At 41.2% G+C, this 15,367-nt stretch overlaps 1 protein-coding gene across 1 annotated transcript; it reads left to right on the top strand.

The window, feature by feature from the left end:
* The first annotated feature begins 699 nt into the window (after positions 1 to 699).
* Positions 700 to 15,367, top strand: uba6 (ubiquitin like modifier activating enzyme 6). Its single transcript, XM_022206050.2, has 32 exons — positions 700 to 743; positions 1,255 to 1,345; positions 1,550 to 1,644; positions 2,773 to 2,801; positions 2,913 to 3,007; positions 3,182 to 3,293; positions 3,951 to 4,031; positions 4,155 to 4,277; positions 5,067 to 5,190; positions 5,524 to 5,627; positions 5,755 to 5,817; positions 6,193 to 6,269; positions 6,357 to 6,423; positions 6,555 to 6,698; positions 6,883 to 7,029; positions 7,117 to 7,197; positions 7,312 to 7,389; positions 7,510 to 7,691; positions 8,435 to 8,540; positions 8,663 to 8,752; positions 8,863 to 8,943; positions 9,078 to 9,206; positions 9,331 to 9,382; positions 9,494 to 9,557; positions 9,648 to 9,717; positions 9,796 to 9,867; positions 9,954 to 10,077; positions 11,956 to 12,149; positions 12,497 to 12,624; positions 12,835 to 12,922; positions 13,042 to 13,136; positions 13,422 to 15,367. The coding sequence occupies exons 2-32, from the start codon at positions 1,305 to 1,307 to the stop codon at positions 13,561 to 13,563; spliced, it is 3,078 nt and encodes a 1,025-aa protein (XP_022061742.2). The 5' UTR covers positions 700 to 743; positions 1,255 to 1,304; the 3' UTR covers positions 13,564 to 15,367.

Genomic DNA, 15,367 nt, shown 5'->3' on the forward strand with positions numbered 1-15,367 from the left:
ACCAAGCAATAAAGTTAAAATGTAAACACATTAAGAACAAGAGCAAGCCATAAGAGATTATATTTCCATAGTATTTAAGAGATGTTTGAAGTCCCTAGTTTGTCCATTCCAAGTTGTTTTTGTTATATACTGTAAGATTTTACACATTCCCAGGTGAATGTATGGCCGTCTCAAATAAAATTCCAATTTTTTTATTCCCTATATGAGAACTTTGATTTTCTACACTAGCTTTTTTATTGACATTTGCATATTAGTCTTGTAGCACTGGCTGTCTGCTTGACTTGCATGCATAGATTGTATATACAGATTAGGTTTGTGTCATTAGCTCCTTAAAATTGTTTATCCTTCTTTTAAAAAATCGGCTTGTCAGTGTTTACTTTTATGTATCAAAACAAGTCAATTTCCTCACATGTGAAAACCTACTTATTTTCACATATGTGAAAACGTTTTCTGATTCTGATGCTAATAACGGAAAAAATGTTCATGTGTTAAACAAGGGATTGAATTTGTGAAAATTCGTATTCTGAAAATTTTCCATTGTAAATTTCCATTGTTGCTGATTCCAAAAGTGGGTTATGTTACATGACAACGCCAAAATAAGTGAAATATGTTCACAAACAGGCCTGAAAAGTCATGTGAAATGATTGGATGACTGTGGTCATGTGACTGTGGTAACCCGGAATCACTCCGAAATTTTTAACCAGTCACAACCATTCATTCGCTATAGCTCGCTGGGCACACAGGTAGCTGCGCATGATATTTTGTTTTATTTTAACAGTAATTAAAACGATTTTTGCCATATTGCTAGATGGGCTGATAATATCTACAACCTCTGTTTACTCTACGGAGTTATTTGTAGCCTAACGTGTGTGTCATTACTTTTAACGAGTTTTAACGACATGTGTCCTCGCCACCGGCACCAGACAGCAGTGGCACTCAGTGTTAGCTAGCTGTAGCCGCTAACGTTGAGCTGTCTTCAGCAGCCTCATAAATCAACTAGCCGTATTCAGGTAGCTACGTTATTATGGTAGACTTTTAGAGGACGTCGCTTAATTATTTCAGGACTTCCCCTTGTCGCGTCGCTGACAGTTGTCAGATCAATAACACTGCTGACAAGTAGAGTTAGCTGACATTAACAGTTAGTTAGCCGTGAAGCTAACTTACAGCAGGGCGTTGGTTTTAGATCATCACCGCTAACATCCTAAACGTTTTAATCCTCGCTAATCACCGTCTGTGTTTTTATATTATCAATAGGTGGAGTCGTTATCTCGGAGACAGCTAAACTCCCCCCTTCCCCTCCCAGCATGGCTACAGACTTGATGGAGATTGACGACTCGCTTTACAGGCAAGTCTACTTTTTGGCTGCACATCATTTAGTCTAATAGTGTACTTTCTTACTCGTTAATTTCGAAACTACAGATAGCATGAAGTAGGAAGCAGGCACCAGACTGTGCTTTAAACTGCAATTAGTGCAGTTACTGTACTTCGTTTTTGATCTCTCTCGCACATTCTCACACACTTTCCCTTCCTTCCTTTTCTCTCCCTCCAGCCGCCAGCGATATGTGCTTGGAGACAGTGCTATGCACCAGATGGCCCAGTCCTCAGTCTTTCTCAGTGGAATGGGAGGACTGGGAGTGGAGATAGGTAGGCAGAACTGCACATTTTTGCCCCACAGGACTGTATAGCTCTTTTCAGACATGCATTCTTTTCTGTTATATGATGGCAACTGAACATGTAAGCTTCATATTGGGATGAGCACTCTGGTTACTTTTCTCTCCAGTCATATTAGGTCAGACCTGGTATTATTTCCATATCAGTTTTAGCTTGACACAAGTCTGAACTGCATGCCATTATACTAAAGGATTGGCAATGTTCCCTCAAATTGTATGAAGCAATTCAGAGAAGGATTTCTCCACATTTCAGCACCAATATTGGTTCAAGGATAGCACAAAAGACACAGTTTGTGTCAAAATCACAACACACTTTCTTGTTTACCTGCCTCTAATGTTTCACATCTGTTAGTCCACAAATTATAATGTCCATCATGATAAATCTTGACCGCAGTAGAAACAGAGACTAGCAGATTAATGAACCTCACCAAAAATGCATGTAATGTTTTTTCCTACTAGACAGTAGAGCTGAAATTCAGTTTGTTGCTTCCAGCTGTTTGTAAGAGTTTTCCTCATGCATTTATCAAAAATCTACGTTCTTAAACAGCACTAGGATCCATATGACTACCTTGAAAGCAAGAGAGTTGTGCTCATTTGCGCACCTGGAACAACAGCGTTAGTAACTTCATCAAATAAGTCTATTTATAAATTATCCCCAACATGAAGCACAGATCAGTCCAGGTGAGGCTGTAGTGGCACTGTGGACTTAAGCAGGGGAGCTGTCACACCCCAAGTTGCAGTTTAGTTATTTATTGAATAGTGGCCGTCCTCAGGTTGAGTCCTGAGCTTCATCACAACTGTAGGTATGGAGTTGCCCACATGTTATTACATTATTAATGATTATACATCACTTGGTGTGTTGTCCAGTCTTATATGAATGCCAAATGTTGCATGTGCACTGTGTCCGATTAAAGCTCGAACCAACATCAATGGAGAAGTGACAAAGTCTGAATGACAGAATACTCTCACTTTTACAGACTGATAAAGACAGCAAGTTCTTTTTTTTCCATATCCAAACAGGGGTTAAGATATTTATTGCCACAGTACTCCTATGATCTGCCCAGCCAGTTGTAATTTGACACAAAGCAATTTTGTTTCACAGCAAAGAACATCGTCCTGGCTGGTGTAAAGGTAGGCACGCTTTCTAAACATCATGGTGTTAAGAATCAGATGTCTCATAGCCATAATGTTTGCGTGTGCACATACAGTACCTGTGTATATGTGTGTTCTGTGAATGTGCAGGCAGTTACCCTTCATGACACAAAGCAGTGTGAGACGTGGGATCTCGGCTCCAACTTCTTTATTCGCAAAGAGGATGTTTTGAGCCAGAGGAGGAGGTAATCTACACCACAAGGCTGCCCTCTTCCTCTTAACCTCTGACTTGACTCGCACTCTGGAATATCGCCCACTCACTCCTGTCCTGTGATCCATCTTTTTATGCCCGCATCTAGTCTCCTTTTCTTTGTTTTGTCTTGCATGTGCTTATCCGGCCTCTTTTGTCACGACCACAGGGTGGAGGCGGTGAGCCCTCGTGTCGCAGAGTTGAACCCTTATGTCCATGTTGACACGTGTTCCTCTGCTCTGGATGACAACACTGATCTAAGTTTTCTCAGAAAGTATCAGGTGCGTCATCACTGTAAATAAATCTATGGTTCAGAGGACATTTTGAAGGGTTTACTTCCTGTGTGGTAGTAAAATAGTTGTTCAGCAGCCCCACTGGTGATTAGAAACTGTGTTGTATGTACGTATGGAAACACCCAACCTCTGCAGACTAGTAACATGACTGCACAAGTTACTATTTATTCTTGTAGGGAGAGCAGTTGATATGGTCAGGTTAAATCCATAACAGTTACTATGGTTTCCAATATAAAATATATGTCATAGTTTGAAAATGCCAATAAAAACTCATTAAACCATTCTTACAGTATAATCCACTTAACAGCTGTCACTCCAGATGGTCCCAGCAATCATATTTAAGTAAACGCTGCTTCTTCCTCAGTCCATAGGAATGTTGTACTTATAGGTCACTTTTAAAAGGTCATAATTGCCAAACCATCTGTCAGAGATTGATGATGCTTTAAGGGGTGATGTATCTAGTGGCTAACTGACCCATGAACTTTCTGCAGTACCTATTTGCTTGTTCATGGATGGAAAAATTCAGATTTTGAGGCATTGACATATTGGCATAGATTGAATTTAACACGGGGTCAAATCAGTATTGTTCTCTGCTGTGGAATTTGCTGCAGACTGCTGCTAACATTAATGCTCTCTCCTATGCAGTGTGTGATTTTAACTGAGGCCAGACTGAGTCTACAGAAAAGAGTAAATGAGTTCTGCCACTCACAACAACCCCCCATCAGAGTAAGTGTGCACTTCCTACAGTGGTTATACATTACAGAGCATCAGCTAACTCATGACTTGCTGATGGGGAACACGCAAAGGGTCGAATATTAACAAAACTGTTGTCACTTTTGTCCTTTCCAGTTCATTGGCTGTGATGCATATGGCATCTGTGTGCGGGTGTTTTGTGATTTTGGAGAAGAGTTTGAGGTATCAGATCCCACAGGAGAAGAGCCCAAGGAGATCTTCATCCAAAGCATCACTCGGGTAACCTTATTGCTTTCAAAAATTGGGCCCAAAAGGGACAGTTCCAACTTTCTGTAAGGAATATATTGGATTATACATTTTGCAGTAATGCTAATCTATTATTCCGTAGTCCGCTAAACAAAGTTGTTTTTCTCTGTTAGTGAACCCTTTACGCTTCAGTGCGTCGTAGGTGTACCGCCGGCGGTACACCTACTAATTTGCATAGGAATTTCAAGAATGTCCGACGGCTGCAAACCCGATTATACAAACACTATACGCCGATGGAAAGCTTAGATTCTCATGAATCCGCCGGTATAAACCACTTTCAGATGCGATTACCACAGCGGGTGAGAAAAACACATTTGTCCGACAAAAACAAATATTCATCCATCCGTTCTCTATACACGGCTTCAACGCACACAGCGCGACTCACATTTCCGGGTTCATTATTACACACGGAAAAAAAGATTCCACAAAAAACAGCCATTATCCAACCTTTTACATCCAGACGACACAAGCCAGTGAACTATTTTATCCAAAACATGTCCTGAAGTCGGTATAAAATCCACGAATCGGTCGTTTTCAAGGAAATGCACCTCGCGATGTGCGTCCAATATTCCCTGTATTTTTCGTCATTTTTTTAATTTAAAAATAGAATATTAGCGATTTTTTTGTACTGAAAACGGCTGGAATTGACTGAAGCTTAAAGGGTTAAATGTAGTAATGCGCTAGATTTGTGTACGTGTGTGCTGCAAGAGTCAGCTGGACTGTCTGAAAACTATTTTATTACTTTTTCCTTTTCCGCTTCAGGACAATCCTGGGGTGGTAACCTGCATGGACAACCAACCCCATGGCCTACAGACAGGCCAGAGTGTTGTCTTCAGAGAGGTCAGCGGTATGACGGAGCTCAACGGCACTGCACGACAGGTCACAGGTATTATGTCTGCACTGTGGATAACATAATCACTTCATTAGAAATGTAAATAAGTTTTATTTTTGTGGCTGTACAACACTGGCATGCCCAACAGGTCATGGATGTAAACAACACTGAGAATATGGTTCTAGTCGATATTTATATCAAGTAAAGCACACTTTGATTTTCTCAGAACATGCCAAGCCTTTAATTTCAGTTCAGCTTTTTCCAAGAGCATATTTACTGGGATGTTTTCTGTATGAGATCACATAATGAAGTAGTAATCTAATCTAAGCCATGTTTGTACTCGTTTGTTTGTGTGTGTGTGTTGTGTTTGAATGTGTGTGGCCTTAGTTCTTTCCCCTCACAGTTTTGCAATAGGAGACACATCCCAGCTACAACCATATGCACACGGAGGTTTCTTTGTCCTGGTGAAAACTCCGAAGACATATAAATTTGTAAGTTGTGAGAAACTGGTTTTCATATCATCCAGAAATGTTACAGTTAGACAGCATTAGATGCAGAAATGTTACAAAACCTGTATTCATGCGTGTCCTGTTGCATTTATTCACTTTTATATTGCAGGAAACAATAGAGCAACAGTTGTGTGATCCTCAGGTTCTGACTCCAGACTTCAGTAAGCCAGAGGTGAGAGCTGTGAAGCTTGTATCATAAAGGAAGAATATTGGGCTAGCTAACCAGCTAAGGTTGTCTCCCACACATTACCATGAAAAACTATCCTGCATGATTTGTGTGGTCAAGGGCATGTTGAGTATTAAACTCATCAAAAGTCGTTAGCAGCCTACCTATGAGTGTGTACGGATTACCTCAATGCTCAAAAACCCTTCTGTCACATTTGCAAATAACAGCAATTGTAAAAATGCATGCAGACCAGTAGAATCACTGTCTTTCTTGAGTTTGTCACATTCTAAAAAAACGTTAAATCAGGTAATTCAAAGATGCCTGGCTATTTTTGTTTGAGTTTAACCAGAGTCACATTCCTGTTTCAAATCAACCCAACAGGCTCCCCTACAGATCCATGCAGCTATGTTGGCACTGGACACCTTTCAGGAGCAGCACAGTAGACTCCCTAACATCGGGTAAATAGCATTTCTATATCTGTGCTTTTTGCTGTCGCATCCAATCTGCTGCTCTACTTTCTGATCTCTCTGCTTTGATGTTTTCAGATGTTTACAGGATGCAGAGGCTTTATTAAAGCTGACTGAGGAAGTGAATGCAACTCTGAAGAGCAAAGTGAGTGTTTTTCTTCTCTCTTTTTAATTTTTTATACCGATTTCATTATCTTGAAGCTGCAAAAACAACATCCCCTTACGCACACATATCCTAACATCACCATGTATGTGTCTTTCTCTTTTTCCTTCCAGACCCCTGTAAACACTGAATTGGTGCGCTGCCTGTCGAGGACGGCAAGGGGAACTCTTCCTCCATTAGCAGCAGCTGTAGGAGGCGTAGCCAGTCAGGAAGTTCTTAAGGCCATCACAGGAAAGTTTGCACCACTGCAGCAATGGGTAGGCTGCTAAATTTGAACTGTCAAATTCTGTTTCAAAGAAAAACTGTTTCCTGTTGGCAGTTGTATAGCTCATTCTGTGTAATTAACTTAACTACTTTTGCAAATTATTTGTATCGATTTCTTGTTTTTTTCAGTTTTCTCCCTCTAGTTGTTAACTTTACCTCATTCTCTCTCTTGTTCAGTTGTATCTTGATGCCATCGAGGTAGTCAGGCCACTTCAGTCTCTTTCTGCTGAGGATTTTTTCCCTAAAGGCGATCGATACGATGGATTACGAGCTTGCATCGGTGAATCGATGTGTCTTGAACTACACAAGCTCAGGGTCTTTATGGTAAATATTCTCAGCATATTAAAGGCATCTATTGAATGATGCTAAAGGTTATGTCTGAATAAGCCCCACATTGTTTTTTTCTTTCAGGTTGGCTGTGGTGCCATAGGCTGCGAGATGCTAAAAAACTTTGCCCTGCTTGGGGTGGGACTGGCCAAGAGCTCAGGAGAGGTGGGGATTGTTTCCATATTTTTTTTTCCACTGTCTGACTGCATTTCTTAGGTATTTCTGTATTCTTCATCTCTGGCTGGTGCATTTTATCATGCTGCATATGTCACTTTTCAGGTGTGCATCACAGACCCAGACCTCATAGAAAAGTCAAACCTCAACAGGCAGTTTCTCTTCAGACCACATCATATACAGGTGAATCGGCGTTCACTTCCTTATCCTCCTATGCGCTACGGTGCAGATAATGTTTGTGTATTAACCACAGTCAGCGTACATGCTCACACACATTTCTTTTTGCCTTCCTCTCTTTCTCAGAAACCCAAAAGTACCACAGCAGCAGAAGCCACTCATGACATCAACCCAGACCTGCAGGTGGATGCTCACCTCAACAAGGTGTGTCCTGCTACTGAGAACATCTACAGCGACTCCTTCTTCACCAGCCTGAACCTAGTGGTTACAGCGCTGGACAACGTGGAGGCAAGGAGATACGTCGACAGGTTGGTAAAGACTTCACTGCTTTAAAGACCCACAGCAAGCTATTATCCATGTGTAATGAACTTGATTTGATTGAGTCCATCTCCTCATTATACAGGGTTTCTGCGGGGCATTTAAAAGCATTAATAGTCATTAATTTGATTTAGTGAAAATTAAGGCCCTAAATGGCATTAAAAATCATTAAATTTGATTCTCAGTGGCATTAAAAATTCTTTCTGCAGTTTTCAAGAAAAATATTTGATAATAATATATAATTATAGACTGTGATTCATCAGATATGTGCATCTTTGTAAACATGCTGAAGCACTGTGATAATTCTTCCAGCCGGTCGGGTACATTTTCAAAAACTGCATGTTGGGAAAGTGGCTGGTGCGCTGGACCAGGTGGAGGATAACTGGGAAATGGGGAAATGCAGAAATGGCTAAAAAAACGTGGAATTCAGAGAATGACTACAACCCGTGGGTGGTCAGAGGTAGTCTCTAGATTCAGAAATACTGAAATGTAGGGTCAGTTTTCATATAAACATCTTCTTTTACAAAAAAAACAACCCTGTGTAATTTGTTGAGTTCATGGTCATGACATTAAATTTTTACAGTATAGCATTAAAATGGCATTAAAAAGCATTAAATTTCACCGGCTTATTTCTGCAGAAACTCTGTGATACATTTACTCGTGATGGGAGTCTAAATATTTTTCAGTTGAGTAAGTATTTCATGTATATTAAAGGTATTTCTGTCATTTCCAGCCGCTGTGTGTCCAATCAGAGACCTCTGCTGGACTCTGGTACCATGGGAACTAAAGGACACACAGAAATCATTGTGCCAAATTTAACAGAGTCCTACAATAGCCATGTGAGTCTGGAGCAGTTTATGGCCATGTTTTGTGTTGTCTTTTTTGGCTCAGATATATTAAAAATACTTGAATTATCGCCATCCCATCAGCGACCTAAAATAGCTTTCCCTTTTCCTCTCAGAGGGACCCTCCAGAAGAGGAGATCCCGTTCTGCACTCTCAAGTCTTTCCCTTCTGTTATAGAGCACACCATCCAGTGGGCTAGAGATAAGGTCTGGTGTTTCAATTAAAGCCTGTTCTTTTACTGTGATCCTTGTTCTTATTTTAGAGTATTTGCCACTGGGCTTTCTAATTTTTTATTTTTATTATTCTGGTTGTCTAGTTTGAGAATGCTTTTGTGCACAAGCCCTCCATGTACAGCTCGTTCTGGCAGACCCACTCCTCAGCTGAAGTAGTGCTACAGGTAACACTTTGTATATCACAAGTCTAGTTCTTACTCATCAACATAACCGTTTTGTAAATCTGTGCCGTCACCATTGTGATTCATTCAGTAAAACTCAGTTTTTTTTAACATAATTTGTGTGTGTTTTTGTGTAGAGGATGCAGGCGGGAGAAAGTCTGGAAGGGTCATTCCAGGTCATTAAGCTGCTGAGCAGACGGCCGAGTCAGTGGGAACAGTGTGTCACCATTGCTCGTCTGAAATTTGAAAAGTATTTCAAGAGGAAGGTAATGGGTTTCTACTTAAAGTTACATATTCATACAGTCAGAGTGTTTACATATATGTGCTGCAAGATCCACAATTTGTTATGAATTGTTTACATGTTACTTATGGTGTTTGTATTTCATGTAGGCCCTACAGCTGTTGCACTCTTTCCCCCTGGACACAAGGTTAAAAGATGGAAGTGAGTTTTTGCAAATTGCATGCGAAACTGTAAACCTTTCACATCATTTCTTACTAGTTTAACGTGCATAAGTAGAGTATATAATGTACCATAAACATTTTCTTTCCTTAGGTTTGTTTTGGCAGTCCCCCAAAAGACCTCCAGCACCTATTGATTTTGACTTGAAAGATTCTTTGTGAGTATGCTCCTATATTATTATTTAAGCCTTAATCAGACTTCATTTTTTCACATCTAAGCTCGCAAAATTCTCCTCTGTTCCCATCAGGCACTTCACTTTCATTGTCAGCACTGCCCGGCTCTTTGCAGGGATTTACAACATCCCTTACTCAGAAACGGTAGGTGTTGTTACTCTTAGGCTCTTTCAAACACACAATCTTAAATCACTGACTGACTGGGCCGACTCCATGTGTCAGGATCTTTCTGAAGAGGCAGTGACCAGGATTCTGTCTGACGTCAAGATTCCCGACTACAAGCCCTCAGAGAAAGTATGATTCTCAGTTGATATGCTCTTTGTTTTCTGTTTGAGTCTGAAAACACGATCCTAACATTGTTGTGCATCTGTCCTTGCCAGTCCATAGAGACAGATGAGACAGCAAAGAAGCCTGATCAGATGAAGATGCCTGTAAGCAGTGAAGAAGAGCGGGAGGCAATCATACAGCTAGAACAGGCCATTACTGCTGACAGGGTCACACCAGGTATACAAACTAACACAGGTTTTTTTTAACAGACATGCAACCTAAACTCTGAAACCAACTAATGAGGTAGTGAGGTATGTTGGGCCTAAAGCCAGAGACTTCAGTGTCATAATGGTGGTCTTCTCTTGTGGCGTCAAATTTGGGTCAAAAGTCGCGCGCGCATTTCACGTATTTCTGCCCCTTAACGGGAGGTCTCAGTGCTCCATTGTGGGCTGTCAGCCTTTAGTACAGTGAAGTTAGCTCCATTGCTAACGGCAGTTACCCAGGTGGACTGACCAGAATCGGCCCAGAAGCCCAGCGTGTCTACTCCCCGTGGACTTGAAATGTACCCCTAATTATAGACTCACTCTTAAACTCCCTGTCAGATTCACTGGAGTAGACACGCTGGGCTTCTGGGCCGATTCCAGTCAGTCCACCTGGGTAACTGCCGTTAGCAATGGAGCTAACTAACGTCTAATCGCTGTACTAAAGGCTGACAGCCCCCCCGTTTAGAGCCAGAAATACGTGAAGACACTCACCCACCGGCAGTTGGAGATCTGGGCTTGGTTCTGTGTGTGTTCGGTGGAGCTGCAGAACAGCGGCAGCAGCATCAAGGGCTCCAGCCGACTGTGCCCACGTGGGGGGTGAGTTCTTGCTGTGGCAGACAGCCAATCATAGGGAGATTGTGGCTAGCACTTGTATCTGCCCACAAAGGGTCAAAAGTCTTCTCCCCGCGCGCGTAAATCAGAGCTCCACGGATAATTATGGCACCATGCACAGACGAGTAGCAATGTCTCCACATGCGTAAGAAGCTCCTCGCGCGCGGAGACATTGCCATGCGCGCGCAGAGTGTTTTTTGCGCCCCCGGAGACTTTTTTTCCCGCTCGCGCGGGGTACGTGTGTCGTGCACGCAATAGAGTGTTGCGCGACTTTTGACCCAAATTTGACGCCATACTCTCTTAACCTGCAAAATCACCATGGTAACTTATGCTGCAAGGCCAGAGATTTGGAGTTGATCAGTCAAAAAGATACTTTTTCACAGCATCTTCATCCGAGGATATTCTGTATGATTAGTACGAATTCTCAACTGAAGAAATACTGTTACTCTTTTTGTAAACCTGTTTAGCCATGCGCTGGTAATGCCACAGAATGAAACTGTGCAGTTACAGGAGTAAAGTGTGTATTTGTCGCATTGTCACAGGAACTACATGATACAGAAAATGCGTACATATGGTTTTATACTTAATTCTGCTGCCCAGTAGGAAAAAGTGATTTTCACGTATTCTTCATTATTGGGCAGTAATAGACTTAAATGCACTTCTTGAGTATCATGATTAGTTGTGTTTAAGTTTAAACTTAAAGAGCTTCAGTGCCCATTGAGTGGTAAAACAAATAGATTGAGTTGCAGGATTAGCACTGTAACAACCAGCATTCATTTCTTTCCTTGTTTAGTAACAGTGCTTTTAGTCAGGGTTAATAGTTTTTATTCTTCCTAACTCTCCATTATAATAATCTGTTCCTCCTGACTGAAGTAGACAGCATGTGATTGGTTAATTTTGTGCACAAAGGTGAGAGAATTATGAGATGAGAATGATGTCGTATCCACAGAGCCTGATGAAGAAAACCTAAGTGAACACAGACAGTGGATGTGGTGTGAACCCCATTATTTCTGATTATCTCTCTGCCAGCTAACACAAAAAAGCCTGGCTATGTCAAACATGTGTTGTAGTACACCCTTCTGGAGGGTTTATTTGCATTTGGTTATTGTGTAAATAGTTTGAGAACTTTCCCTTTTTTTCTTCTCCATACTATTAAATGGGTAGACCTGTATTACAACCACTTTAAAACTGTTTGCAGTAGTTAGTAACATTGTGTGTTCTTTCACATGCGCTCTGTCAGAGGGCTTACAGATGACACCCCTTCAGTTTGAAAAGGACGACGACAGCAACGGTCACTTGGATTTTGTCACATCGGCGTCATCTCTCAGAGCCAGGATGTACTCCATCGAACCTGCTGACAGGCTAAAGACCAAACGCATCGCTGGCAAGATTATCCCTGCTATTGCCACGGCAACAGCTGCTGTTGCTGGACTGGTGAGAACATTGTTATTAGTAAAGTCTACATACTGAGCTTGTTCTGCAAAGACAGTTTAGTCTGTGAGAAAGAATTATTGACATTTATTTACATTTTTGATGTATGGACACTAGTGCTTCAAACCAGTGTCACTTATATACTCAGATTGGATTTTTAACCATTATTACATGCAGCAAACATTATGATTCTGTATTCACTGATGCTTTTTTGCTTATTGATCTAAAGGTAAGCTGTGCAGTATTGTATATAGCTGTCAGAAAATTTACATTTTGTTAATTTGTTAAAGTGCAGTTCATTGTTCAGTATCAAGCTAAGTGGTAACTTTTTGTATTATGTGGATGTTCAGGTTGCCCTGGAGTTGATCAAGGTGGTTGGAGGCTACAGGTTTGAGTCTTTCAAGAACTGCTTCTTTAACTTGGCCATTCCTGTGGTTGTGCTCACTGAGCCTGCTCCAGTTAAACAGACGCTCATCAGGTAGGCATATATTTACAGTTTCTCTATGACACACAGTTTAACTGAGATGGTGAATGAAAGACACCAGGCAACAAGGCATTGCTGTTTTTTCTCTTCTACACTACAGATGTCACCAGTACCTTACCCTCATCACCACACCTTGCTATTAATGCACCGTTTCGTTATTTTTACAGTGCAATGTAGTAACTGTTCCATGGCTTCTTTTCCCAGGAACAACATCTACTTCTCCATTTGGGACTGTTGGACTATTTTCGGCCATGAGGACTTCACTCTCTCTGACTTCATGAATGCAGTCAGGGTAGGAAACACTTCCTTGCATTTTTCAGTGTTGTCTTTGCAATTCAGGTGCAGTTGCCACACAGGTCTCTATTGTCTTTAGCCAAATTAGATTTTGTTGGTAATTTGTTGTCATTTTAGGAAAAGTATGGAATTGAGCCCACAATGGTGGTCCATGGTGTGAAGATGCTCTATGTGCCTGTGATGCCTGGACACTCGAAGAGACTCAAACTGACGTAAGTGCTTTCCTCTAAAGTCTCTCCTCATTCTTTTTTTATGATTCTAAGGAGAAGCGCCTTCCTCAGTCCATAGGGTGTGAGTGTGTGGCTCAAGGCAACATCTAACAAATGGTCTCCTTTATCACCACACATGTATACGTGATGCTTTCATGAATTAAAGTGAAGCATAGCACCTACACAGAAAATTTATTTGCTCATGAAGTTGTCTCCTTCTTAAACTAAAATGATCTTTTACCGAAGCTGAACAAATGAATATAATCTTGATTGTCTCACTCTCCACAGGATGCAGAAGCTGATCAAGCCATCGGTGGACCGGCGCTACGTTGACCTCACTGTATCATTCGCTCCAGAAGCGGACGGAGACGAGGACCTGCCTGGTCCCCCTGTCAGGTACTACTTCAGCCCCGATGGCGAGACGCCGTGACACCTTCCTAGATGTCATCCTCAAACCTCTTGTGTCCTTACTTCCCTTCTTTCATGTAAATTGTTAGACCCCCAATAACCGAGGCCGGGGCCAAGAGCTTTCCCTCACGATGACAACGGCAAAGCTCCTGGCCCCAGCACAGCCCCCCACCTGTACATCACGGAGCTAGAAAGGCCAGTCGGGGTCCCAGTTTCTCTTGCCTCAGATCTAGCCAGTGGAACACAAGGCTGCTTGAGTAGCACTTATAATTGTACCAGTGTACATATATTTTCTCTCTTCTGTTTTCTACTCTGGTGAAATACACAGCTCTGCCTGTGTCGATGCCTTAATTGATTAATAACCTTTTTCTGTTTGTGGCAGTGTGTCTGACTGAAAAATATGTTTACAGAAACCTGCGTACTCCCAGCACACAGCCCCATTTTTTTCCTCATTTTTTGTTTTAATTCTGCTAGCGTCTGAAAGGGGGTTTGAGTAGGTCTGTTGGCGCAATAAAGATTTGTAGTTAGTAGACATCATATCATCTTCAGAGTCCTCTCACTTTGGTAATATTGCCATCTACAGAAGTTGCCAGTTGCTGGCTCGTTCTCCTTATAGAAACCGCTCCCACCTGTATGTGTTGTGTAATTTAGAGGTGCAACATGTCAGTGGACAATGACAAAACCACCAAAGATACTGATTATCACTATGTCTGCAGATGATTGCTCTATATCATAGGGGATGGATATTACCCAAACATTCAACAGCGACACACACCGGCAGCGTCTTGTGATCCTTCATCACACGTTGATGTACAGCTGCTACAGTAAGGCAGCAGTTTTATCACATTGCTGTTCATTCCTGGTCAGTTGCATTAAGTGACACAGCTGGTGTGTGTTGCCCATAACAATTTGGGTAAAACTACCAAACTGTAGCTGCTAGTCTTACCTACCTTGTTAAATACTTCAGTAACGACTGCACTCAAATCAGTTATGTTTGGGAAAACAATATTTTCATCATTAGATTAAGTACTGGCATGAGTTCAATGACTGTTTCACACAGAAAAGCCTTATTTTAACAGACATGAAACATCTGTACCAACATCTGGGATCACACTCCTACCATTTAAAATGAGTTGTTTTAAAAGAAAGAAATCTTTTCTGTTCATGATTTATTTGTTGTATTTGTTTTATGGATGTGTGTCTGTGACATGTATTTATTTACTTGTTACTCCTTTTTTGTGTCAAACTGAGCCTGTGTTGATGAGCTCTGTTGAGTCATGGTGCACTGGTTAATTGTTTATCAGTAATGAGCAAGTCATCCTAAAACTGTTCATCCAGGCATAGAAATCTTTCCATTTAGTTCCCTTTCAAGGTTGTGGAAAATGGTCCTTGAAATGGCCTGTACTGGCTTATATTGGCAATAATGTCAGTATATTTTTGAATTCAATAATTAAAGTCAAGCTTTGTATTGAGTTTGAGATCCTCCTGAAGATAAAGCAAGATTTGTCATCTGTCTTGAATAAACTTCTGATGTGAAGCCAGTCAAAACTAAAGTCACACAAAATGTTTTCCTGGCATTTTTTTTATTTTTCTGCCCATAACCAGAGGTGGTTAGTTTTTCTTTGCACAGCAAATGTCTACCGCATTGACAAGACTTCTTGTGCAGCAAATTTACATGTATAACAAAACGGTGTTAATGAGTGACAATGAAAATGATGTATGTTCTTGTGACAGACAGCTCAACCAACGGTCCAATAAAATGTGAGATTTCAGGATGTCTTCAAAATTAAAACTGCTGAGTCTCTGTTTTAAAATCCTTAAACTTC

The sequence above is a fragment of the Acanthochromis polyacanthus genome, chromosome 3, assembly GCF_021347895.1.
Source record: "Acanthochromis polyacanthus isolate Apoly-LR-REF ecotype Palm Island chromosome 3, KAUST_Apoly_ChrSc, whole genome shotgun sequence".
In the NCBI taxonomy this organism is placed as follows: Eukaryota; Metazoa; Chordata; class Actinopteri; family Pomacentridae; genus Acanthochromis; species Acanthochromis polyacanthus.